At 55.5% G+C, this 25,451-nt stretch overlaps 5 protein-coding genes across 6 annotated transcripts in view; 3 read left to right on the top strand and 2 right to left on the bottom strand.

Annotated features, from left to right (window-relative positions):
- Window positions 1–25,451, top strand: part of LOC119822487 (H-2 class I histocompatibility antigen, L-D alpha chain-like) — a 741,986-nt gene that overhangs the window by 317,728 nt on the left and 398,807 nt on the right. The gene's annotated exons all lie outside the window — the stretch shown is intronic.
- Window positions 203–6,812, bottom strand: Stk19 (serine/threonine kinase 19). 2 transcript variants are annotated; one of them, XM_038341892.1, is made up of 8 exons: window positions 6,623–6,812; window positions 6,408–6,544; window positions 6,023–6,270; window positions 2,728–2,823; window positions 2,326–2,465; window positions 908–1,005; window positions 656–803; window positions 203–489 (listed from the first exon to the last, which is right to left on the bottom strand). In XM_038341892.1, exons 3-8 carry the CDS (start codon window positions 6,125–6,127, stop codon window positions 444–446), a joined length of 633 nt encoding a protein of 210 aa, XP_038197820.1. In that variant the 5' UTR covers window positions 6,128–6,270; window positions 6,408–6,544; window positions 6,623–6,812; the 3' UTR covers window positions 203–443. The 2 variants fall into 2 exon arrangements, with proteins under 2 accessions (XP_038197820.1, XP_038197817.1); XM_038341889.1 differs by lacking the exon at window positions 6,023–6,270 and having other exon boundaries at window positions 6,685–6,804.
- Window positions 6,868–9,116, top strand: Dxo (decapping exoribonuclease). The gene is made up of 5 exons (XM_038341852.2): window positions 6,868–8,088; window positions 8,179–8,398; window positions 8,489–8,624; window positions 8,736–8,830; window positions 8,911–9,116. Exons 1-5 carry the CDS (start codon window positions 7,497–7,499, stop codon window positions 9,059–9,061), a joined length of 1,194 nt encoding a protein of 397 aa, XP_038197780.1. The 5' UTR covers window positions 6,868–7,496; the 3' UTR covers window positions 9,062–9,116.
- Window positions 9,171–19,622, bottom strand: Skiv2l (Ski2 like RNA helicase). Its single transcript, XM_038341799.2, has 28 exons — window positions 19,519–19,622; window positions 19,329–19,432; window positions 17,664–17,773; window positions 17,454–17,571; window positions 17,250–17,364; window positions 17,088–17,162; window positions 16,793–16,846; window positions 16,531–16,712; window positions 16,273–16,401; window positions 15,928–16,073; window positions 15,400–15,546; window positions 15,216–15,300; window positions 15,022–15,128; window positions 14,501–14,647; window positions 14,336–14,432; window positions 14,003–14,215; window positions 13,776–13,886; window positions 12,600–12,830; window positions 11,646–11,783; window positions 11,377–11,514; window positions 11,149–11,253; window positions 10,827–10,974; window positions 10,630–10,756; window positions 10,274–10,484; window positions 10,061–10,171; window positions 9,767–9,985; window positions 9,500–9,640; window positions 9,171–9,414 (listed from the first exon to the last, which is right to left on the bottom strand). Exons 1-28 carry the CDS (start codon window positions 19,538–19,540, stop codon window positions 9,214–9,216), a joined length of 3,732 nt encoding a protein of 1,243 aa, XP_038197727.1. The 5' UTR covers window positions 19,541–19,622; the 3' UTR covers window positions 9,171–9,213.
- On the top strand, window positions 19,783–25,406 carry Nelfe (negative elongation factor complex member E). The gene is made up of 11 exons (XM_038341854.2): window positions 19,783–19,972; window positions 20,262–20,344; window positions 21,924–21,993; window positions 22,082–22,227; window positions 22,826–22,900; window positions 22,994–23,031; window positions 23,340–23,677; window positions 23,762–23,906; window positions 23,995–24,049; window positions 24,213–24,315; window positions 25,239–25,406. The coding sequence occupies exons 2-11, from the start codon at window positions 20,270–20,272 to the stop codon at window positions 25,307–25,309; spliced, it is 1,116 nt and encodes a 371-aa protein (XP_038197782.1). The 5' UTR covers window positions 19,783–19,972; window positions 20,262–20,269; the 3' UTR covers window positions 25,310–25,406.

Consider the following 25,451-nt stretch of genomic DNA (forward strand, 5'->3'; position numbering starts at 1 on the left):
CACTGAACTGCAGTCTTCTCTTGGGGCAAGCTCTAACTGAAAGCTTCTGTTCAGAAAACAGCCTACACCTCAGTCACACAGGGAAGATGGCCTGAGTAACCCTTGTTCTCTCTCTGGACTAAGACAGAATTCTCAGCTGTAATCGTGGCTTCACGCTATCCGCAGACCCTGCACACGTCACAGTAAACAACCAACAGCAGGGAGAGGCTCAAGTATTTTATTTGGCAATTTCCACCTGACCCGAAGGGCAGTTTTCGCTCCCTCCACCTTCCTGTCCCCTTGGCACTGCCCTGGCGCACACCCCAGCAGCACAGAGGTGCAGAGCACAAGGTGCCGTCAGGTGGGGCCACTGCTGCCGCAGCAGAGCCTGGCACTGCCCAGCACCCGCGGCAGCACTGCCACGAAAGGCACTCAGTGAGTTACGGAGTCCAAGAGTTGACTTCTCACGTATCTGGAAGGCGAAGGAGGGTTCCAGAACTGGTGGGGACACTGTGTAAGAGAAAGACAAGACTGGGGTCATCTGCCTTGTCCCACAGTGTGCTCCTGAGTCTCCGAAAATATGAAGCAAACTGGACTTCACTAGTGAATGAAGCATGACCTGGGGACACCCCACCTGAGTCACTGCGATTTTCCTGAGATTCAGAACTAGACTCACCAGTCCACTAGCTGGGCTCCAATTAGGTCATGCACATGATAAGCAAGGCCGAGCCGCACTGCTGAAGGGGGCCTGCGGCCCAGCAGCTCCGACAGGAGAAGTTCCCGGTATTTGGCCTTCCGTACCATGCTGAGTACAGTCTGGCGCCCTGGAGGAGAGGTGGCCCAGGAAAAGGAGGTGAGTCCAACATGGAGACCCAAAGACCCCACAGGTGTTCTTGAAGCACTGAGGACTTGTCTTTAGGCAGCACACCTTTAACAAAGCACTTGATGAACCTCCCAGCTCCAGGCACAGCCAGCCACCAGCTCCCAGCATCTCGGACAGTGAGGACTCCAGCGTTCACCAGGTGCCTGCAGGTCGGGGGGAGGCCAGGTCAGTGCAGCCAGGGCATCCCTGTTCCCAGATCTTGATGTGTAGACTCCAAGTATCCAGAAGCACAGACAACACAAGGCAGGATCCACTTATCCTGCTGGCTCCACCATCCCTGCCTGAGTGTCCCTCTGTATGTGTTTCCTCTATAACCTTGCTTGTATGTGTACATGTGTGTGTGTGTGTGCGCGCGCGCGTGTGCGCGCGCGAAGGCATGTAAGTACACAAGTACACACAAGCATATAGAGGCCACAGGTTTACATTAAGATGTACAATCATTCTCAACTTTTTTAAAAAGACATTTCTAGCCGGGCGGTGGTGGCGCACGCCTTTAATCCCAGCACTCGGGAGGCAGAGGCAGGCGGATCTCTGTGAGTTCGAGACCAGCCTGGTCTATAAGAGCTAGCTCCAGGACAGGCTCTAAAGCTGCCGAGAAACCCTGTCTCGAAAAACCAAAAAAAAAAAAAAAAAAAAGACATTTCTATTGTATGTGTATGGGTGTTTTGACAACATGTCTATCTGTACACCACATGCATGCAGTTTGTGGAGGCCAGAGAAGGCATTGCATCCCCTGAGACTGGAGTTACAGACAGCTGTGAGTCATTTTGTGGGAGCTGGGAATCTAACTCTGGAGCTCTGGGAGAGCCATTGAGTCACCTCTCCAGCCCCATTCCCCGTTATCTTTTTTTGAGACAGGGTCTTTCTCTCTCTGTGTAGCCCTGGCTCTCCTAGCACTCACCATGACCAGGCTGGCATCAAACTCAGACATCCACCTGCTTCTGCCCACTAAATGCTGGGACTGACTTGTTTTTTGAGACAGGGTCTCTCTCTGAACCTGGGACTCGCTGGTTTGGCTACACCTTGCTGTAGGGTACCCACTTGCCTTTGTCCCTTTCAGTACGGGGTGCAGACACATGCTGCACTCAGCTTATGGCCCTGGAGTCTGCACAGCAGGCCTGGCCCTCTGATGACTGCTGGTAGAACAGCTTCCTTAGGAGGCTTCCCTGACACAGCCCTGAGATACGCCTGAGGAGTGTGGGTCGTCTCAGGGCACACATAACCTAAGAACACCCCCACTCAGCCCGATACTTCTCAGGGCACCTTCCTGAGAAGTACCAAGACCCTGATTAGTACTTTTCCCTTTTGTCTATGGGGACCCTGTGAACACGATCTTTAGGGACAGTGCAGCCTCTACCGTCCTGTGTTCTCATAGAGAGCACTGTTAGGCATGGCTCCTGCTATGCCTCCTGTGTCTGGCAAGCCTCTCACTCTCCTGACCTATTGACCCCACAATGGCTCACGTGATTTCCGAGTCCCTGAAGCCATAAGTCTGTGTCATCTGGTCCTGTTGTAAACTAAGGTCCCCACAGGCTGGGAGTACCGAGGCCAGGAACTTCTGCACTGCCGCAGCACATGGTCGGCCATCACAGGCCTTCAGGACCTGGAAACAGAGTTGATGTCTGTGAGCAGGGTGACCCCACCCTGCACGTGGTTCTCATCCTGACTCCTCCCTCTCTGGGGTCCTTCCACTTCTCAGACCCTTTTCCCTACTCCCCTATAGTTCCTGGTCTCCTCCTCCCCCAATCTTACTACTTACCAGAGTTCTGGGCACTGTTTATGAGTTGTGGGCTAGGGATAATGTTTCTTTTGTTGTTTCTATGCCCAACTCCCCTGCCCCCCCCGCTACACACACACACACATACTCTGGTCTTGTAGTCTTCAGTGAAGACAATTCCATGAGCATCCAAGTCAAAGCCTAGCTGGATGATCTTGATCTCTCCACGCTCTTGAAGCTCCTTCTGTCTCCACAGAGATGAGAGCAGAAAGAAGACATAAGACAAGCTGAGCGCTGGGGCAGGGGATCTGGCTGCCAGTGTGTGGGGGTGGGGCAGGGGCTGTGACGGGACTGGGACATCTACCACACAGGGAGATACTCAGGTGGACTGTCAAGCAACCCTTTCCCACTAGTCACCTCAAACAATCCATAGAAACATGCTCTAAACCACACCCTTACCAGTCACTGCATCCAACAGTGATGGGGGTGCAGGGCTCGCCTTTAATCCCAGCACCCGGGAGGCAGAGGCAGGCGGATCTGTGAGTCTGAGGTCAGCCTGGTCTGCAGAGTGAAGTTCCACAAAGTGAGACTTTGTCTTAAAACGACAATTTTTTTTGCTTAAACATTATAAAGTTCAGAAAATCGTAGGAACTGCCAGACAGATATATTAAAGTGGGAACAAAGACTGACAGAAAGAAAACGCTGAGGCGTGTTTGCAGATCTGAGCAAAGCTCATGACCAAATACAACTTGGCACAATGCTTGCTGCAGATTACCCAGTTCAGTCACGTCTGGTGGCTCCAGGAATCTAGTGCCCTCTTCTGGCCTCGGAGGGTGCATACATATGTGGACACACACATACATGCATGTGGACACATACACACATGTACATAGCCACAAACAAAGACAACAAATATTTTTAAACAAATTATTACTCTAGGGGAGATTATAAACTATTCAACACAATGAGAGTCAAAAATACTGAACACGGAAGTGCCTTCAGGGGTTCAAAGTCTATTTAATTGAGTTCCAGAAGAAAGCAAAGAGAGGACGCAGAGGAAATATCTAAGAGCTGGTGACAGGACTGGTGAGGTGGCTTTGCTGTCAGGCCTGCTGACCTGAATTTAGCCCTCCATTCCCCATGGAGAGGACAGAGTCCCTCTAGCTGTCTTCCGACTTCCATATGTGCGCACACATACAAAAATAAAAAGTCAATAGTACATGAAAAAATCAGAGGATTATACGAATCCAGTCCTCTTAAGTTCACAGAACAAGGAAACAGATAATCAGTGAATAAATAGAGTATTTCAATTATAACCTCCGTGAGAGAGATCAGTGATTGAACAATATAATAAAATGTGCTAATACACATTTTAGCAAAAGAGACCATGCCTGGGGTCATCGTGATCTTGTGTATATTCTCTGGCCACAATGTCACGTAAGAACACAGTAACAAGTCTGGAGCGTGTGGCACAGATCTTACTAACCCCAGACGGTCACAAACGAGGTAGGAAGACATTTCCAATGGATCAATGATGAAAATATAATTGGAATCTTAGATGAAATTCGTAACTCGTCAAAAACACATGTTTCAAAAGGATGCACAAACTGGAATAGGTTCATAACATGGAAACCTATGAAAATGGATTAACTATTGTTACAGACAACTTAGAATAATCTCAAAAATACCCAGCTAATTAACAAGAATTGAATGAATACAGTGTTGTAGCCTTCTTCAGATCGCTGAAACCGGGTAATTAACACATGGCAGAATCCTCGCTTGCCCAGCTTTGTGAGGCTCTGAGTTCCATGCCCAGCACCACCAAATGATGACAGTAAGGAGCAGTGCCCCCAGAAGGTCACTGTGCCTGGAGAGAGAGCCACACTGTCAAGAACCAAAACCCTTATAATAAAAGGCTCTGGAGAGTTGCCCAGTGCTCCCCTCTCTTCTGCCACTGAGGACACAGCAAGGACACAATCTTGGAAACAAGGAGAGCCAGCCCCCAGCAGACACTGCGCCAGCTGAAGCCGTCATCTTGGACCTCCACCTTCACAGCTATAAGAAATTAATTCTGCTGTTTCTAACACAGAGTAAATGGCCTCTGGCATGTTCTTAGAGCAACATGAATAGACCAGACCGTAAGACTCACAGTATGATCTCACTGTCGAGGTAAAAAAAAGGCATGAAATCAGCTGTTTTTGATGAACACACACACACATATGGTATGAGCAAAGTCAAAAGGGACAGTCAAAGTAGTGGTCACCGTGGGAAAAAGACGATGGAGGGAGCTGGCTGTGTTCTCTACTCTGTCCAGGTGGGGACTACAGGAGTACTTTCTTTGTAAACGTATCAGGGATGGGCGCCAGGCCTCAGGTGGTGGTACACACCAGTAACCCCAGAACTTAAGAGGTAGAGGCAAGAGGATCAGAGTTCAAGGTCACCTCAGTGAGTTCCAGACCAGCCTGAGCTACAGGAAACCCTGCCCCAAAGAACTCAAAAACAGAAGTTTAAGTGTCATGGTGGGCTCCTGTCATCCCACCACTAGAGAGGCTGGAACAGGAGGTCTCGGGTGTAAGGCAGTCAGGTTATAAAACAAAACGTGTGAACATGTTTGCATTTCTCTCATGCAAGTCTTATAGTTTTTTTTGCAAAAAATAAAAAAAAAATTATTTGTTATGGGGAGGAACGCAAATGCTGAGGCCTGCATGAGGAGTCAGGGGACAACTGTGGGAATGGGTCTCCTTCATCACGTGGGCACCAGAAATCGAACTCTGGCGTCCAGCTGGGCACACCCTTTACCCACCCAGCCACCTCACTGGCCCTAAATAACTTATGAATGTTGTGCTGGATAAGGAGCTCCATTTTAAGCCAGGCCTCCGTATTAGTACCTGCTAGCTGTTTATCCGTGTGCCTGGAGGAAAAGTTCCCGGTGGCCCTGACTCAGAAATGTGCAGCCGGGACCGCCGACTTGTTATGACTGACTGCTTCCAGCTTCTGTCCCCTACTTATGCAGACAGTCTAGGACTATCTTGGCAGAAGAGCTCCTTGTGGTTTTCACCTTTGTAAAAACCCTTCCCTTGCTCCCCCTTTGAATGGCCCAAGATTGCTGTCCTGCTAGCAGTAATCAAAACATCTCTTAAATATACTTGGATTGAGTCTATGGCCTTTTCTCAAGGTCAGAAACTCCAGAGCCATGTAAGGACAGAGCTAAGCCCAAGGACTCTGTGCCAGTCAATAGACACGGAGCTACGTGGATGCACTGCCCCACACTGGTGCCACTTTGTAAGCGGCTTTCACGGTGCTAAGACCTCTGACTCAGTGGTCTGTTAGGAGTGTCCGGGGATACGGACACTGAGACTTGCCCGCCGGATTTAACTGGGAGGTGACTGTGATCCTTACGCCTTATCTCCAGGATCTTGTGAAGCAGGCTGTGTACCCCGTACCTCCTGTTTCTGTCTGACGAGGAGCAGCCCGGCTTGATCCTTCTGAACTTGGTTACCGGGATCCAGCACCTGTCTAGCCTCCCTACAGGTCTCACTCCGCCTCATGACTTTGCCGGGTGTTCAGAGGGCCTGAACGATCTGCAGCCGTCATAGCCAACGGTCGGGTACACGGATCTACCGCCTCCAGCTCGGCCAGCCGCTCAGCGCTCCCCTCCTCGATCCACTAACTCATTTTCCAAGTCCATCGCCTGGGAAATCGGGGAGTTGACACTAGACTCAGCTCTCCCACCTAGGCCTTCGCTAGTGACCCCGAAACAGCACGGAGAGGCTGTGTGAGCTGACGTCTGCCTGAGGGGCTGGCGAGGGTTTCCCGGGCGCTCCTCACCAGCTGCAGGTCGGCCACCGTCCTGTCCGGCACCAGGCTGTACACCTGGCTCCTCAGCGCGATGGGCGGCAGCGCGTCCTCGAACAGCCCCCGGGGGAACAGCCGCGCCAGCTCCTCCACCGCCTCGCGCGCGGACCCTGCCGGGGAGTGCGGGGTCAGGTTGGACGCCGAGGGCCGGCCCGCCGCCCCGCCGCCGGGTCGCCACGGTTACCTACCCTGGGTCCTCCTCCGAGGGCCGGGACCCGAGGGCCCGCGGCACCCGGGTTGCCATGGTTACCTGCGCCCGCCCTCAGAGGATCCGCTCTCCCGGGCCCCGGCGCCCGCCGCCGCTTCACTCCAAAGGCCTCAGACGCCAGGAGCTGTCTCTTGCGACTCATAGCCCAGGACTCCCCGCTTCCGGGAAAGCGCGCCCGGAGACGGGGGTCTTCCGGCACGGGGCGATGACGACAGCTCCTCGGCCGCGTCCGCGAGGGGCGGTGCCAGCCTCACTTCCGGCGCCCGCGCCGCTGCCGACTGGCTCCGGGCAGCAGCGCTCCCTCGCGTGGGGCGCGCGGGTGTCCACTCAGGACGGCTACAGGTGCCGCCGGCCGCGCCGTCGCCCTTCCCTGCCTGAGGCCGATGACTGCGTCATCAGTCACCGCCACGACACTTTTGCAGCCTCTCCGGAGGGCTTTTGACGGGCTGCCCCGACGGCAGAGCGTTGAGAAGGTGGAAGCCAGGGCTGGGAGCTTTGAGGTAACCAGCTCTTTGCTCTAAGCCCGAACTACTTTTTTGTTGTTGTTGGTTTTGGTTTTTTTCGAGACAGGGTTTCTCTGTGCAGCCCTGGTTGTCCTGGAACTCGCTCTGTAGACCAGGCTGGCCTCGAACTCACTGAGATCCCCCTGCCTCTGCCTCCCGAGTGCTGAATTAAAGGCGTGCGCCACCACTGCCCGACTAAGCCTAGACTTCTTAAGCTCGCCGCGTCTGGGTGGCCGTGGACGGGTTAAGAGGCGCTCGGCTCCTGAATGAGGAGGGGCAGGCGCTGCACGGCGCTGGGCTCACTCTGACCTCATCCGCTCTAAAGTGCAAACCCTGTCCTCTGAGGAGCTTATGGAGCCCAGAGGAACCAAGAGAAAAGCGGAGAAGACAGAGGTGGCGGAGCCGTGGAACAAGCTCCCGCGTCCACTGTCCTCACTGCGCACAGAGCCTGCTCTGTACTCTGGCCCCTTCCCCTTCTACCGGCGCCCTTCCGAACTGGGCTGCTTCTCCCTGGACGCCCAGCGCCAGTACCATGGAGATGCCCGAGCCCTGCGCTACTACAGCCCGCCCCCCATCAACGGTCCAGGCCCCGACTTTGACCTCAGAGATGGGTACCCTGATAGGTACCAGCCCCGGGATGAGGAAGTCAAAGAGAGGCTAGACCATTTGCTGCGCTGGCTTCTGGAACACCGACACCAGCTGGAGGGGGGTCCGGGCTGGCTGGCAGGGGCCACAGTGACATGGCGAGGACACCTGACAAAATTGCTGACCACGCCGTATGAGCGGCAGGAGGGCTGGCAGCTGGCAGCCTCGCGGTTCCAAGGAACACTGTACCTAAGTGAGGTGGAGACCCCGGCTGCTCGGGCTCAGCGGCTGGCCAGGCCGCCCCTGCTGCGGGAGCTCATGTACATGGGCTACAAATTTGAGCAGTACATGTGTGCAGGTGAGAGCTGTCCCTGGTGTGCGGCCCCCTCCCCTTCCTCAGAGGTCGAGAGCCCCTTCCCCTGCTGCTGCTGCTTCTCTCCTTGCACAGACAAACCTGGAGGCTCCCCAGATCCCTCTGGGGAGGTTAACACCAACGTGGCCTTCTGCTCTGTGCTACGCAGCCGCCTGGGAAGCCACCCTCTGCTCTTCTCCGGGGAGGTAGACTGCATGAACCCCCAGGCCCCATCCACACAGCCCCCCGCCTGCTATGTGGAGCTCAAGACCTCCAAGGAGATGCACAGCCCTGGCCAGTGGAGGAGCTTCTACAGGTTAAGGCCGGTGGCCAGGAGAGCCTGGGATGGAGAGGGAGCCCGGGGGTGAGGGGGAGGGTCCTGCTGACCCTTTGCCTCTCCTGTCAGACACAAGCTTCTGAAGTGGTGGGCTCAGTCATTCCTCCCAGGGGTCCCACATGTTGTCGCCGGCTTCCGGAACCCAGAAGGTTTCGTCTGTTCCTTAAAGACCTTTCCTACCATGGAAATGTTTGAAAATGTCAGGGTAAGGCAGGGTGCCACGGCTGTTAGCTGCCACCTTAGGTCCAGTGTCCCTTTGCCATCTGCCTTCCTCTCCTCCCACCCCCACTGTCCTCTCCTCTTGTGCCTCCTCCAGAACGACCGGGATGGCTGGAACCCCTCTGTGTGCATGAACTTCTGTGCCGCCTTCCTTAGTTTTGCCCAGAGCACAGTTGTCCAGGATGACCCCAGGTAAGGACTGCAGGTTTGTGCACCTCCTCTGGATCTCGGCTCTGTCTCTGGCTTCACCCCACACCTCCATCTCCCTCCAGGCTTGTTCACCTCTTCTCCTGGGAACCTGGTGGCCCAGTCACTGTGTCTGTCCATCGGGATGCACCCTATGCCTTCCTGCCCACATGGTACGTGGAAGCCATGACTCAAGACCTCCCGTCACTTTCAAAGACTCCCTCCCCCAAGGACTGACGCCTCGGGACACACCAGTCTGGACTCCATGCAGATAATAAAAGCGGGTTTCTATACAGGTGTCTTGCTGCGTCTGAATACAGCCATCCCTGCCCAATACTCCAAGCACTCTGGTTTGCTGTTTTATTGCTTGCTTTTTCCCAACATGCCCTTTACTGGGTGTAGAGGCTGGCTGCAAAGACAATGTCCCGGCGCAGCAAGGTGGCTGCTGTCTCCATCTTGGCGCCCAGCACGGGCTCCCCTACCAGACGGGCTGCTCCTCGAAGCGAGCGACACATCTCAGCCAGGCGCTGGATGCAGCGGACTACTAAGCCTTCCGGGGTCCCCGAGAGCCCAGCCAACTCGGAGAAGGGCTACGGGGAGAGCAGAGTGAAGGCTAAATGTGCCAGGCCTGGACAACCTTCCCCAGCTAGCCACCTGCCAAACCCAGGCACTTACCATACCCCGAGCCCACTCATACACAACTTCAACCAGCCCAAAATTGAGCTCTCCCACAAATTCTTCCACTGTCTGGTTCAGGCCACAGGCCACCTGAACCTCACCAATCCGCTTAGCCACAGCCTTAACACGTTCCACCCCCTGCAGATAGTAAGGAGAGGTCAAGGCCCGGATCTGGAAGAGGCTATGCACACCTTGGAAGGCACCTACTGATAGGGGGAGTGAGGTTAGGAATGCACAAGCCAAGAGGAGGGTGATGGCCCCCACCTGTTTGAGGGTGCTTGGGAGCTGATCCCCAGGGTCACCAGGGCTCTGGCAGACCAGGCCGGAGAGCAGAGCTGCAATCTCCTCCGGTCGCAGGGTGCTCAGCGCATTGTCAAACATGAGCTCAGTGAGGAGCAGCTCATGGCTGCTCATGGCGCAGGCCACTCGGCCTGCCAGCTTCACTGTGCCCGCCTCATCCACATAGCCCAGGGTCCGGAGCACCTGCAGGAGAGGCCATGGCTGCAGAGCCTGACTGCCCTCCAGGCTCCCCCCTCACGCCCCGCCCTGCTCTTTCACCTCTACACGCTGGTGGTACTCCGGGAGGAGCAGCAGCGACTGGTCAGACAGAAGGAAGCTCAGCCTCTCCATTTCCTTCTGAATCTGCCTTCGCTCCCGCAGCTTCAGGTACTAAAGAAAGCCACAGCAGAGACCATTAGCCCCTCAGCCCTCAGCAGGGGTGCACAGGGTTGAGGGAGGAGTACCCAGACCATAGAGACCTCTGCTTGCTACCTGGGCAGGGAACCGGGGGCTGTGCACACACTGAGCCCCCCGGATCAGCTCCTCCAGCTTCCGGGCCCGGAGCCCACCTTCTACCACTGACACATCCTTGAGCTGCAGGTCGTTGACAGGGTCAAGGGTTGGGGGCCCTGATGGATGGGCCTGAGCCAGACGCAGCAGCTCCTGAACTGCAGTGGTCACAGCTGCAAGGGGAGGGTCCTTCCTGAAGGGGGAGCAGGTTTGTGATCTGGACCACAGGAGCCCCTCTGGCTGAGGACATCCCTCAGCTCCCCATGGCATGGTCCCTTTGTACATACACACCCACTGGTGCATGCCCCTCCCTGGAAAATGTTCCCCAAGTCTCTGACCTGAATTTTGGTTGCTGCCTCTTGCTGAAGTCCTCAGAGATCTTCTCCCCGTTCACCCGGAGCACTTTGGTGGAGATGGCAGCCACATCTCCTGGCTGGAGCTTGGCCACAGTGTGCTCACAGGGCCCTGGAAAGCGAGTCAGGTCAGACTTCGCCATGGCCCAGGCATCCTGCTCACACCACCACGAGGAGCTCACCTTCAGGCAGGAACAGCTTGAAGCCCACAAGGTCGTCTGGGTAGGGCACATCTGGAGTGGTTGGCCCCTTGTCCCGTGGGCTCTCGGACACAACAGGCTTATCACACAAGACCAAAGTTGTAAACACTCTGCTGGTGTTTGAGGAGACCTGTAGGAGGCAGGCACAACAAATGTGGACATGGTATGCCCACCCTGGACAGGGGTCTTGGGGACCAGGCACAGAGACAGGCATAAAATGATGGCGAGCGAAAATGAGCACACCAGAGTCCTAGCGTGCCTGAGCCTCCCGCTCCGTGGGGGTGAGGACCGCCCTTGTCCTCACCTGCAGGATCACGCCTAATGCATTGTGATGCTCCTCATTCTTCACAACTACCACTCTTCCCGTGGAGAGAGACTTCAGCCCGTTCACAGACTCCATGATACGTCGCTGGAGAGCAAGACAGGCACAAGCAACATGGGAAGATGTGAGACCAGGGCTCTGGGGCTAAATCCAGAAGCAGTGTCAGCCACTGTCCCTCCTACCGTCTCCCCAACACCCCCACTTCCTCACCTGGATCATGTTGCGGGTCTCTGTCAGCTCCTCCCCCCAGCTGTAATACTCAGGCAGGTCAGCCAGTTGGCCAGTCACATCAGGTTCCTCCAAGGCCCCCAGCCTCTTGGTGAGTTCTGCCAGAGCCTCCTCATGGGCCTGAGTAGAAGGTGGGGGGCTATATCCAGTCTGAAAGCCCAGCCTGCTCTCCCACCCAACCCCACTGGCCCACCCACCTCTCCTGGCTAGCTCTGACCTGCTTGCTGTGCTGGTCACCCTAACTTCCTCACCTTGCTGTCCTTGCGGGATGGAAACTCCGAGAAGCTCCTCTTCATCATGTCCTCCACCCTGAGGGCGTCCACCCGCAGCAGGTTGAGGATCATAGTGTACGTGAGGCGGAACTGGGACTGAAGCTGGGACGGCTTCCCCTGGAGCCAGAGTCAGAAGTGGGACCTACATGCCCTAGCCATATTCTGGTCCTAGCTCTGCAGCCGGGAGGCCTCAAACCAACCCCCTGCTCACCTCAAGGTGTAGAAGGAGCGGTGGGGGCTGCGTCCTGCCACCTGGCTAGCTTTACATCCAAAATAATTACACGGAAACTGTATTCTTTTAAACACTGCCTGGCCCATTAGTTTCAGCCTCTTATTGGCTAATTAACCCATATTTAGTAATCCCTGTAGCACCACGAGGTGGTCGCTTACCAGGAGAGATCTTAGCCTGCATCCGTCTCAGAGAGGAGAGGCATGGCGACTGCTTATGGCGACTGCCTGAAACGTCTGCCTCACTTCCCTCTTCCCAGCATTCTGTTCTGTCTACTCCACCCACCTATGTTCTAACCTATCGGGCCAAGCAGTTTCTTTATTAATTAACCAATGAAATCATCAGATAGATAGAAGACACACCTACATCATCAAGGAACAAATCGAAAGACATGGACTCCCAAAGGCCCCCTCTGGGCGCCATATACCCACAGTGGCAGGAAAGCAAAAGAAAGTGAAGTCCCCTTGGACTTGCTAGCTTTTTTGTTTTAGGTTTTTCGAGACAGGGTTTCTCTGTAGCCCTGGCTGTCCTGGAACTTGCTCTGCAGACCAAGCTAGCCTCAAATTCAGACACCTGCCTGCCTCTGCCTCCCTGTGCTCACTTCTGACTGCTCTCAAGAGAATGAACTCATCAGAAGAGGAGAGCTGGGCTAAGGGATCTGGTGCCGCAGCTACGCCCAGCCCGGCCTCCTCCGCTCTACCCACCATCATCATGCGGTGTAGATCTGCCATCTCAGGCACTCGGCCCTTACAGAGCAGGATGACTGTGCCCGTGGGGTCCAGGCCCCTCCGGCCCGCCCGGCCCGCCATCTGTACATACTCCCCAGGCAGCAGGTCCCGGAAGGTAGAGCCATCGTGTTTGCGCATGGAGTCAAACACCACGGTCCTCGCTGGCATGTTTACTCCCATGGCAAAGGTCTCGGTGGCAAACAGGACCTGGGGCAGAAGGGGAGACTGGGTCAGCAAAAAGGTCCTGTCTATGCCCAGCTCTGGCAGAGCGCACCCCACCGTGGAGCCTCGTCTCAGGAGACCCACAGTGCAGGCATTTCCCCTCACTCTGCTTAGGCAGCTACCTAGTTCTTTAGCGTCCACAGCCCACCTCCATCCCCAGCATCTTTTTGTGTGAACACTATCAGACTACTTGGCTTTGTGCTTGTATAATAGCTCACACAAACACAGCTATACATCTGAGTGTTGTCTACTTCCCATGTCCATCTGTGTTCTTGTTGTCTTAGCAGTCATTGCTTGTGACTGAGGTAGGTGATTCGTCTCTGGGGGGACACCCCTACATTTACCTAGCCACCATCCCAGTGGAAGGCATTCTGTTTGTCAGCCAGCCTTTCGACCCTGGTCACCCAGGATATGGGCTTGAGATCGGAACCCTGTCATCATAAGCAGGACAGGAGAACAAAGCAACGCATATGTTCCCTCACAGATCAGGCTGAGTTTCTCTGTAATAAATACCCAAGAATGGCCCTTAGTGCCAAAAGGTATACTATATTAAATCTGCTTAAATAGTGCCGAGGCAGAAAACGGACGGCGCTTGGATGCCAAACACTGGCAGACTGGCAAGAGCTCACATCTCTGGCCACATATGTAGTCAGCAAACTTCCCGAGTGCAGCCATCCTGACCACTGTACCGTTAGCTGTGTTTCCTGAGAGCATTCCTGTTTGCGTCTAATTAGTGACTTTTCCTATGCTTCCCTGCTGTAGAGGTCTCGCAGGACCACTTGTGCTGTCTCCTGTACATCCCCATTTAGGGTTAAGTTGAGAAACCTAGAGGTCACTAGGGTTCTGAAACTGGAATTCAAACCCAGGGCCCAGGTTCTTAACCACTGCACTGTCCTGCCTAGGTCTTGGACCTCTCACCCACCTGCTCACCTTGACCAGCCCTCGGCTGAACAGCATCTCCACGATCTCCTTAAGGATGGGCAGAATGCCACTGTGGTGCACACCCAGACCCCGGCGAAGGAGCTCTGACATGTGCAGGACCTGCAGCGGGAGGGGAGTGGAGAGAAGGGGAGCAGGTCAGAGAAGGTGTAGGAGGCCCCCTCGGCAGGAGCAGGTCTCGGACCACCACACCCCCACCCGTATATAGAGGGACGCGCCTGGGGTAGCTGTCGGTCAGAGCCTCGGAGCCGTGCAAGGCAGCGCTGCAGGAAGAGGTGGATCTCGCTCTTCTCCGAGCTTGTAGTGAGATCCAGAGAGGTGAGGCCTGAAGCCTGCTCATCACAGCGGCCTCGGGAAAAGGTGAACACGACCACAGGCAGCTGAGCCCGGGCCCGGAGGGAAGCCAGCAAGGACAGGTACACCCCTCGGTCCTGAGGTTATGTGAAGGTGGGAGAGAGAGTCATGGTTAATTAGGCTTATGTAGAGCAGGATGCAGACCCCAGTTCACCCCCTCCCGGCAGGGACCGGGGCTGACCGCTGCCAGCCCTCACCTGTGCAGGCCCCCCCTGGTGCGTGGGCTGCTTGGCCCCAAAGGTCTGGGCATGCTTGCTCATCCTCTCCTTCTTGGCCTCCACTGCAGCATAGTACCTAAGCACAGAGCAAGGTGGTGTGATGCCCAGCACAGGCCCGGCCATGACACCCAGTCCTGGACTTACCCCTTGGTGTGGAAGGCCCCTCGGGAGTCCAGCAGCAGGAAGAGCTCCCCCTGCGTCTTGGGGCTGTTTCCTGTGAAGAGATAGTGTTCTAGGGGGACAGGACGGGCAACCGTGCTGATCACATAGATCTGCCGCCGCTTCAGCCTCCTGGAGGGAGGAGAGGGCAGTCAGAGAAGGCGTGGGAAGGAGCCCCGTCTTCCAGTTCCATCTGGGGCTGAGAGGCCACCAACCACAACTTCATCTCCACTTTAACTCCACTGGTTCAAGGTCAACCTCTGCCCTATCCCAACCTCTTAGGACCGTGGAGTATGCTTGTCTAGACAGATGGCTCCCACCATCCCATCTCAGCATGCAAAAATGTTCTGGGTCCCAACCTCAGGCTGGGGGTGGGGTTCAGCAACCACTCAGGTGCGGCTATTTCCTGGAGCCTAACCCCCTCCTCGCTGCAGTGGCCTGAGCGCCCCAGCCCCAACCAAGGAATGCCGCGGTCCTTTTAGTCAAGCACCCAGGACACATCTCACCCGATCCAGTCAGCAAACTCCAGGGCATTGGGGACGGTGGCACTCAGAAGGATGATGGAGACATGGTCAGGGAGCATGATGAGCACCTCCTCCCACACGACCCCACGCTACGCACATGTCAGCAGAGGAGACAGGTCAGTCAGGGAGCAGGGTGTGTGGGACGGGGCTCTGTGATGACCCCACCCACCACGCACCTCCGCATCATTGATATAGTGGACTTCATCAAAGATGACCCACTCCAAGTCCCGGATGACGTCTGAGCCGCTGTACAGCATGGAGCTGGGGAAAAGCAGCACCGGGCTGACTCCTCAGCAGCTGTCCACCCTGTTTCTGCAGTGGTGCTCGCCCCCCAAAACCCACCTGGGAGACCCCTCTCACCGCAGGATCTCTGTGGTCATGATGAGGCAGGAGGCCTCCGGGTGCAGCTGCACATCCCCTGTGAGCAGACCCACGTCCCCAAATGTGTTCCGGAAATCTCGAAACTTCTGGTTGCTCAGGGCTTTGATAGGAGACGTGTAAATGGTACTGGAGACAGGGCAGGCAGTCAGAGGCTCTTTCCTCACAGACCCACACAGCTGGGGCACCCCCCTGCCCGCCAGAGCGCTCCCTCACACTGACACCATGCCTGCCCGCCGACTCCGCCCTCACACTGACAGCCCCCCTGCCTGCCCACCGGAGCCCCTCCCCCCTCACACTGACAGTCCTCCAGCCCTCCCTCATGACACCAGCCCTTCCTAAGCTAGCCCAGGTCATCCTCTGGCCCCGTTTCTCTTTCTCTCCTAAACCTTTTCATTTCTCTCTGAACCCCATCCTGGCCCCTCTCCTGAACCTCCTATCTAAGGGATAAGGTAGAGGGCAGGTGTGGAAAGGATGCAGGAGGAGGGCAGGCTAAGGAGCCACATGTACCGGGTCATGTGTTTCTGGGCCAGGGCAATGGCGTATTCAGCCACCACTGTCTTCCCGGCAGATGTGTGAGCCGCAACAAAGACAGAGTCGTGCTGCTCCAAGTGCAGGATGGCCTGCTTCTGAAACACATCTGGCTCAAACGCCCACTGCGTGAGAGAAAGCAGACAGGGCTCTAGTGACAGGATCCCTCTGCCTGCCCACAGGCATCGGGGCAAATAGGAGAAGGCCAGTGCAGGGCTGGAACCAAGGAGCAAGACAGGCCCGGACCATATGTGGACACTGGTGTAGAGGGGGCAAGGCCAGGGTCGGGGCTGCCAAGAGGTGGAGTAAGACCTGGTGCAGTACCTGGAAGGCAGGCTGAGGAATGAGACGGTAAAAATCACCTACAGGGGAGGTGACATTTACAGGTACGGCCCACTGTTCCTGGGGTGCAGGTTTGGGAGGCTCCAGGGGGGATACGATTGTGGATGCTTCCTGGAAATGTCAGGCAGGAGTGATAAACGTATAGCCAGAGCGCTACTGACTGCCACTCTTACCCTCGAAGCCACCCCCTGCGAGAGTCAGGCCCCATCTCGCGCGCCTCCATCACGGGTAACCACCAACCTTCAACACGAGGTCCTCCAAGCTGCTTGCTCGGCCCAGAGGAGCGCTGTGCAGAGAGGCAGAGGCAGTGTCCCCTCCGGGGCCTCCTGCTGGCCCACCCTCGTCCTCATCGCCTCCACTCAGATCTAGGGGCTCCAGCAGGCGGCTGAGGCTGAGCAAACCTGGCACAGGAGCTTGGTGATCTGGGGAGCAACAGCAACCTGTCAGATTCGCACGTCGGTGGTGGGAGCAGGGCATCCCTACAAATCCCCGTCACACTCACCCTTGGGGGCAAAATCCATGCCTTTCTTGAAGCCAGGTGGGACGGTGAGAAGGTCTGAGGACGGGACCAGAGGGACAGCGTCAGCCGCCTAGGCATCAGCCGCCACCCAGCTGTTCCTTCACATGACAGTCACAGTGCTCTGCCGCGTGCACAGCAGCTGTGGCCATTTTTTTCAGGGGTACTAGAGAGAACAGGTTTTCCCCTGGGGCAAGGAGGACCCCTTTCCCATAGTTCATTCATGTACAGGACGGCTAGCAGCAGCCTGCTGGGCCCTCCTCAGACATGACCACCTCACCTTTCTCAAAGTCTATCTCCTCCTCAGCTTCCTCCCGAGTGCTCAGATCTGTCATGGTGGGCTCATCCATCCCACCTGGGGAAACATGAGGTTCGGCATCAGCAAGGACCCGTTCCCTAGACACGAAGACACTCGCTTCTACCCCCACCATGTACAACTTACCAGGCCAGAAAGGGTACTGTGTTGGATTGCCCCATAGTGACTGGGAGGCTGGCCCTGGAGGCCGGCGAAGGGATAAGGAGGTTGTGGCCGACAGGTTTGTGTTCTCCAGCAGGACCTGAGACAAGAGGTTGGAGTCCCGGTGAGACCTGGTCTGCTCCGACCTGTTCTCCCAGCTCTGTTCTTTTGTGGTCTCTGACCTCTCACCTCCTTGTAGCCCAGTATCTGGCCTGTGGTTGGGTGTCTCTGGGCCTGAAGGTCGGATGGGACGGGAGCCCCCAGAGCAGCCAGAAGAGACCAGGGATCCCTCTTCCTCTGCCATTTTCTGAAGGAAAGGAATTAGAGAGTCAGCTTTCCTTGCTATCCCTGCTCCCTTTGGGTGGTCCACCCCCTAGCTGGGCCCTGCAGACTCCTCACCGAGCTGAGTGTTCCACACCATGCAAAGGAAGCCAGGCGGGAGACGAGAGGAACAGCTGCTCCGCTTCCTGTTGAAGGTCGGGGGCACAGGGAGGGAGGCCGTGGGGAAGCTGGGACAAGGGCAGGTTGAGAACCGTTAGGAACAGATAAAGTGCAGACAGAAGAGGCGACGGGGATTTTTGTTTAGATCCCGTGGTGGATGTCTCCAGCAGAAGCCAAGGCGATCGGATGAGCAAAGCCCGAAGGCTAAGCAAAAGCCACCTGCCGCTGAGGTACCTGGGACAGTGACTGAAGCAAACTATGGATTTCGGACGCATGGAGGCCAGACACAACCATTTGCATTCCTATCTTAAGACAGGGTTTTGTGTACCCCAGGTTTGCAACCGACTTGATATATCACATACATCATGTACTTTCATATATATATATATATATATACACACACATATATATACATATATATACACATATATACATATATATATACACATATATACATATATATATACATATATATATATATATATATAAACGTGACCTAGAACTAGGGGGTGACAAGCATGCCGTGCCACACTTGAGTGTCACCCAGGTCTGTGTGTATACTAGGCAAGCACTATACCAGCTTGGCTACCCACTGAGCTGGGACTCTGCATTCAGAATGACTCTGTAGTAGTAATAGCATGTGACTATATACAGGGGTTTGTGTAACGTGTGGATATGGGCACACATGCTACAGCACATGTGGCAGCCAGAGGACGACTTTGTGGAGCTGGCTCCCTCCCTCCTTTACATGTGTCTCATCAGGCATGATGGCGAGCACGTTATCGACCGAGCCGGTGGTTCTCAACCCTACAGTACTACTGCTGCTACTTCCTAAGTGGAGTTCTGTTACTGTTATAAACTGTTTGTTCTGGTTTTTCTCAAGACAGGGTTTCTCTGTAGCTTTGGAGCCAGTCCTGGAGCTAGCTCTTATAGACCAGGCTGGCCTCAAACTCACAGAAATCCGCCTGCCTCTGCCTCCCAAGTGGAATACTGGGATTGAATGCATGCACCACCACCGCCCGGCCCTGTTATGAACTGTAAATATTTGAGATTCAGGATATATGACATGCAACCCCTGTTAAAGGGTCATTTACCCACCCAAGGGGTTGAGAACCTCTGGGCTAAGCCATCCCTAGGTCGTCGTCTTCTTTTTTTTTTTTTTTTTTTTTTTTTTTTTGAGATGAACTCACTATGAAGCCCTGGCTGGCCTGGAACTTGATAGGTAGACCAAACTGGCCTCCAACAAGGTTTTTCTGTAGCTTTGGAGCCTGTCCTGGAACTAGCTCTTATAGACCCGGCTGGCCTCCAACTCAAGAGATCCGCCTGCCTCCGCCTCCCAAGTGCTGGGATTAAAGGCGTGTGCCACACCCGGCTTCAGATTCAGAAGCTGAAAAGCGAAGCTGAAAAGCGAGGTCTCAGCCAAGTGCCTGGAGGCGTGCAGAAAGAAGAAACTTCCAAGGAGGAAAGTCACGCGTGAAAGCGCAGTTCTGAGAGCTAGTGTCCCACTGGCGCTCTGTAGGACATCTGTCCAGCATCGGCTAGGGGCCCAGGTGACAGTGTCCAGGCACAGGAAGGTGAGGTCCTGGGAGGGGGTGGGGGTCAAAGGTGAGAGCCAAAACTCACAGTGCTCTGTGGAGCCCCACGCACATTCAGCAGCTCCCAGCGCCCAGTGCAGCCCACTTCCAGAGCTCCAAGGGGCAGGTTCAAGGGATCGGGGGAAGGCAGCACTACGGGGGAAAGGCCACAGGTTAAAAGTCAAAAGTCATTCCAGCTGCTACTCCGCTCCCCTCCCCTTCCATTCCCTCCCCCTCACCGAGTCTCTCTGTGTCCAGCATCCTGAAGTCGCGACAGCTGCCTCGCAGACCGGAAACGCAGAGGAACCACGGAGTTGGCCCCGCCCCGAGATGGGCGGAAATTGAGTTTTTTCCCGACACGCCCCCTCCCTCCACCACTCCCCGCCAGGAGCGTGGGCGAGCGCGACGCCGAAGCCCTGCTCGGAGCAGGGCAAGGCCGGGCGGAAGTCGCTGAGCCTCGCCGCCTTGGTTACCGCGTGTCCCGCCCCTTTACGTCATCTCCGCGAGCCCGCGCGCAGCAGCCCGCGCGGCGGCGCCGGAGACCGCGGGCCCGGGCGCCGCCCCCTCAGGTGAGGGCTTCGTCTCATATCCTTCGCGCCTTCCCCGCGGCCCCCGGTTCTTCTTCCTCCTCCTCTGGTCGGCCAGATAGCGCTGCGCGGGCCCAGCCGCCTTCTCTGCCCACCGGACCCCGAGGTTGGCTGACCTAACCCCATTGGGCATGGGGGTCGGGAGCCTTCGCCTTGGCGTCGCAGGGAGTGCTTTCCCTTCTCCGGGCTGAGGTACCCCAAGGCTCTGGTGTCTGGACCTTGGACAGGAGGTTGGACAGCAGCCTCGTGGAGACAAGGGGTTAGGGCAAGGCCAGAGGCTGGAGTAGGCGGGCCTGGAGGTCGGGGTAAATACAGGATGAACAGAAGTTGGACGACGTGTGCATTTTGAGTCGTGACGGTAGAGAATGATGTCTTGGGTTCTGCCCCTGCACCAGGAGCCGACATGTTGGTGATACCTCCCGGGCTGAGCGAAGAGGAAGAGGCGCTGCAGAAGAAATTCAACAAGCTCAAGAAGAAGGTAAGGGAGTAGGGCGGTGGCGCAGCCTTGTGCAGACTCGGAGAACACCTGGGTGAGTGTGAGGCGATGGGGCGCCCCCTTCTCCTGGCCCATACCCAGAGCACACGCCTGTGTAGCTTCTCCAGCTTTGTCAAGCCTTTTCTGTTCGGTCCCCCATGGACCGGTCATCCTTCCTGTGGTTTGAGTACCACCTGAGAGCTGGAGGTGGTCACATTGGGATTCCCAGTTCCATGTAGTGCGTTTTGAACCATCAGACGACCAAGCTAAAGTCACCATCCTGTCTGATCTGCTCCCTTCTCCTTGCTTTTAGATAGGATCTCCTAAGCATCATAGGCCTTAAAAATCTCTCTGGCCTTTTATCCCCTCTTCAGACAGGGCCTCACTGGATTGAGGAACAGCTCTTCCTGAGCCACCATGCTCTGTTCACCCTGCACCCAGCTCACTTCTGGCTTCCCTACTGTTTACACAGCGAAACGTCTGTCATGTCTGTCCACGTTCTGTCCTTTCCGCCCTCCCACTTTGTCTGTTTTTTTCCTTTGAAGCAGGATCTCAGTACACGGCCCAGGTTGGTCTTGAACTCCTGGGTCCATGTGATCTTCCTGCCTCAGCTTCTCTGAGGAGCTGGAACTGCAGGCGCACCCTGATTATCTTGGTCCATCCTTCTGAGTGATCTCTCTAGTGACTCCTTCCGACGAGCCCGTCAGAACAGGGTTTGCTTGGCTCTCTTGGGGGTACCCTTCTTCCCCTGAAAACTTTTCAGGGTTTCACATCGTGTATAGAACAAAGCCCTGACATCTCAGCCCAGCATCCCTTTGGAAAAAGACAGAATTGCTTACTCTAAAAACCTGCATCCCATAACCTTTTCTTTGCATTTGTACCACCTTGTTTTCTTTGTCTAAAATCTCTTCTGTCTGTGTTGGGTAAATTCCACCCAGGTTCTGGTTTAATAGCCGCGTAAGCATCTGAGACTGTGTGCGTTCAGCCGCGTTTGATTAGTACCTTTGATTATTCTTGGCCGGGAGTCTAGTTGTTACATTTCCTGGATTGTGCATTTCTCAAGGGTAGGAACTAGGCGTTTCAGTTTTGTAGAACTTTGTGAAATGTGCAGACAAAGGGTGGGTAAAATCCTCAAGGAAGACATTCAGGGCTTCTCTGCAGCTTATATGGTAGGGCTAAGGTTTGTTTTTATTTTATGTATATTGGTGTTTTGCCCACATGTATGTCTCTGTGCGGATATAGGAATTGGAGTTACAGTTGGAAGTGGTCACATGGATGCTGGGAATTGAACCTGGGTCCTCTTGAAGAGCAGTCAGTGCTTTTGACTGTTGAGCCATCTCTCCAGACGCAGGGCTTAGGTTTTTGTTTTGTTTTTGTTTTTCAACTTCCAAAATGTGAAACTAGAGGGGCTTTGGACACCATGGTTGGGTTAGGTTAGATATTGTTGGCATCATGATGATGTAGGGACTAGATGTCCCACTCCAGGGCAGGGACACCGTGCACACTCTCCCTGGAATGATGCACACAAGAGACCAGCATCTTGGCTGGCAAACCTCTCCGCATTAATCTTTCTCCTTCCCAGAAAAAAGCCTTGCTGGCCCTGAAGAAGCAAAGTAGCAGCGGCACGGCGAGCCAGGGTGGCGTCAAACGCTGTAAGTGATGGAGACGGAGAGTTGGGGGCAGCGTGGGGCAACCCCCCCACAGCCGGCATAACGCCTCCCTCCCTCCCGCCGCCCCCAGCGCTGTCAGAGCAGCCTGTGGTGGACACTGCCACAGCAACAGAACAGGCCAAGCAGCTGGTGAAGTCGGGAGCCATCAGTGCCATCAAGGCCGAAACCAAGAACTCAGGCTTCAAACGGTCTCGGACCCTCGAGGGGAAGTTAAAGGTGAGCACCCTTGATGTCAGTGAGATCCCCTCCAAGCTAGAAGGGAGATAGCTTTACGGGAAGTCGTATGTTAGATACGAGCAAGTTGTGCCGTCCTGAGGTTTAGGGTCCCTGTTTTCCTACTTCCAGTCTCTCTTAGTCTTTTTTACTCCTTTCTCACTGTTCCCCAGACCCAGTGATGCACTGGCTTCAGCCTCACAAGTAGCTGGGGCTAGAGGGGCACGCCACCATTCACTGCTGGAGCATTAGGTTTCTTATCTGTCACATACGGTGACTCTTGCATTTCTGCTTTCCACATTTGTGCTTCCTGGGTTGAGGGGAGGTTTGGGTAAACCAAACACTTACTTAAAAATAGCGCATCAGCCAGGCATGGTGGTGCACGCTTTTAGTCCCAGCACTTGGAAGAAACAAGCCAAGCTCTAAGTTCAAGACCAGCCTGCTTTACAGAGTGAGTTCCAGGACAGCAAGGGCTGCACAGAGACTTCAGTCTTGATAAACAGATAAAGAGACCAGCACGTCATCAGCAGGAAGTGTGATGGGAGCGAAAGAGGACCTAGCTCTCCTGGTCTGCACTAACGCGGTGTCTCCCCCTCCCCAGGACCCTGAGAAGGGGCCTGTCCCCACTTTCCAGCCGTTCCAGAGGAGCGTATCCGCTGACGAGGACCTGCAGGAGGTAGTGGTTTCTGTGGGGCCAGGGTTAACTACAGAAGGCACAGGTTTTCCAGTACCTGGGAATCTTGTTAATTGTTCTGTCTTTTTCCCTCAGTCATCCAGACGTCCCCAGAGGAAATCTCTGTATGAAAGGTTAGAGAGACCACCATTTGGTGTGGGGTCAGAGGGTGGAGTCGTTAGAGACCACCATTTGGTGTGGGGTCAGTGGCCGGAGTTGTTAGAGAGACCACCATTTGGTGTGGGGTCAGAGGGTGGAGTCGTTAGAGACCACCATTTGGTGTGGGGTCAGTGGCCGGAGTCGTTAGAGAGACCACCATTTAGTGTGGGGTCAGGGTGCAGTTACTGGAAGGTTCAGGGCTGGAGTGGAAGGAGCCGGCTGTAGACAGAGGTCCCTGAGAAGATGGAGCCTCCTTTGGTCCTTACTGTCTGCCTCTCCCCAGCTTTGTGTCTTCTAGCGATCGACTGCGGGAGCTGGGACCAGATGGAGAAGAAGCAGCGGGCCCCGGGGCTGCTGATGGCCCACCTCGAGGCTTTGACTGGAGCTATGAAGAACACGGTGGTGCCCGCTCCTCAGCCTCCCCTCCCCGAAGCCGCAGCCGGGACCGAAGTCATGAGAGGAGCCGAGATAGGGACCGGGACAAAGACCGCGACAAAGATCGGGATCGAGACAGAGACCGCGACAGAGACAAAGACAGAGACCGCGACAAAGATAAAGACCGGGATAGAGACAGAGACCGGGAGCGAGACAGGGAGCGGGAGCGAGAGGGCCCTTTCCGCAGTGAGTGCCCTTGGCCAGGGTGAGGGGTCCAGCTAAATGGAGGGTGGTGGGGACTCAGTAGTGACCGTGATTCCCCACCCCCAGGGTCAGACTCGTTCCCCGAGAGGAGGGCCCCTCGGAAGGGGAACACTCTGTATGTGTATGGAGAGGACATGACGCCCACCCTCCTCCGGGGGGCCTTCTCTCCCTTTGGAAACATCATTGACCTCTCCATGGACCCACCCAGAAAGTAAGGATGAGCATCCTGGGGGAGAGGGGATGCTACGTGGAGACACTGGGTCCATGGACCTCCACTGACCCCGCTTTTCTCACCCCAGCTGTGCCTTTGTCACCTATGAGAAGATGGAGTCTGCAGATCAGGCCGTGGCTGAGGTGGGGACTTATCAGACGCCTCCCCTATCCCTTCTGCCCCCCCAGGCTCTTCCTCCTCTCCTGATTGAGAGCCTTCATCCTCAGGCCCTTGTCTGGTCCCTGGGGTGCCAGCACCTGGCTCCTGGAATACCCACCCTTTGTCCCCTCCCCTTTCGACCCACAGCTCAACGGAACCCAGGTGGAATCCGTGCAGCTCAAAGTCAACATAGCCCGCAAACAGCCCATGCTGGACGCTGCTACTGGCAAGTCTGTCTGGGGCTCCCTTGGTAAGGACGGGGCTCTTCCCTCACCCCTCCCTACAACACACCACTGTGGGTCCCTCCACAAGAGTGCCAAGATCAGGATTTGCATGTAGGCAGCTGCCAGGCTGTCAGAGGGGATGGGAGGGGAGGAACAGTACAGATCCCCGCAGTGACTGGCACAGGGAGGAGTGCAGGAGTCGGGTTGTCCCCCGAGCTGGAGCAGTGTCTGAACCTGGAACTGTGGAACTGGACCTCAGGCAGAAGGCCAGGCTCAGAAATGTGCATCTGAAACCATCAGAGATGGAAATTTTGGAGAAAAAGGTGACCCAGGATTGGTTTGGGGAATCAGATACATTAGGAAGTTGGGCTCTGTTTGTTCCGAGCACGTCTCCAACAATCCTGACCCGCCAGGCTGAATAGGCAGTTGCAGCAAAGGAACCATAAAAAAGGTCCATGCTGAGAGCAGCCCCAGAAGCCCTGGGCCATGGACCCGGGCTCTGAGAAGGAGGCAGGGTACAGGACCAGAGAGGGGGCTGCCTCTGGCCCCACAGATGTAGGGTGAAGTCCTTGGGTGGAGCCGGAGTGTGGAGAGAAGCTGGGCACTTGGGCTCTGAGGCCTCCTACGAAGCCTGGCGTGGCCTGTGGGCTTCCTCAAAGTGGACTGCCCACTCTGCCTGAGCAGATTTTCAGAGTAAAAGCCCTGTAGACACAAGGAAGGAGCAGACCGGCCAGTATACCAGCAAGGTCACAGAGATGCTCTCATCTTTAGTTTCCGTGGGCTTCATGATTTCATCATCTGCGTGGCTCACCGTGAGAAGGGTCTGGATTTTCTAAGCCAGCGGGAGACTCTGGCCGCCAGAGGGCAGCATAGACCCTGTAGGCCAAGGCCAGGCAGAGACAGGAGACTGGAACCTCAGGCCTTAACTGTCACTTTTCCCCCTCCCCAGCCGTCCAGAACAGCCCTAAGGGCTGCCACCGGGACAAGAGGACCCAAATTGTGTACAGTGACGATCTGTAGGAAACCTTTGTGGATGGCTTCTAGGACACGAAGCTGGATTCCTTGTGCCTCATATGCCCCCAAGCTGGTCTCAGTAAAACCCTGGGGCAGAAGCTCATTCACCTCCTTCAGCCTCTAGTTTTTTCAGCACTGGGATGGGGTT

This window comes from Arvicola amphibius, chromosome 9 (genome assembly GCF_903992535.2).
Source record: "Arvicola amphibius chromosome 9, mArvAmp1.2, whole genome shotgun sequence".
Lineage (NCBI taxonomy): Eukaryota > Metazoa > Chordata > Mammalia > Rodentia > Cricetidae > Arvicola > Arvicola amphibius.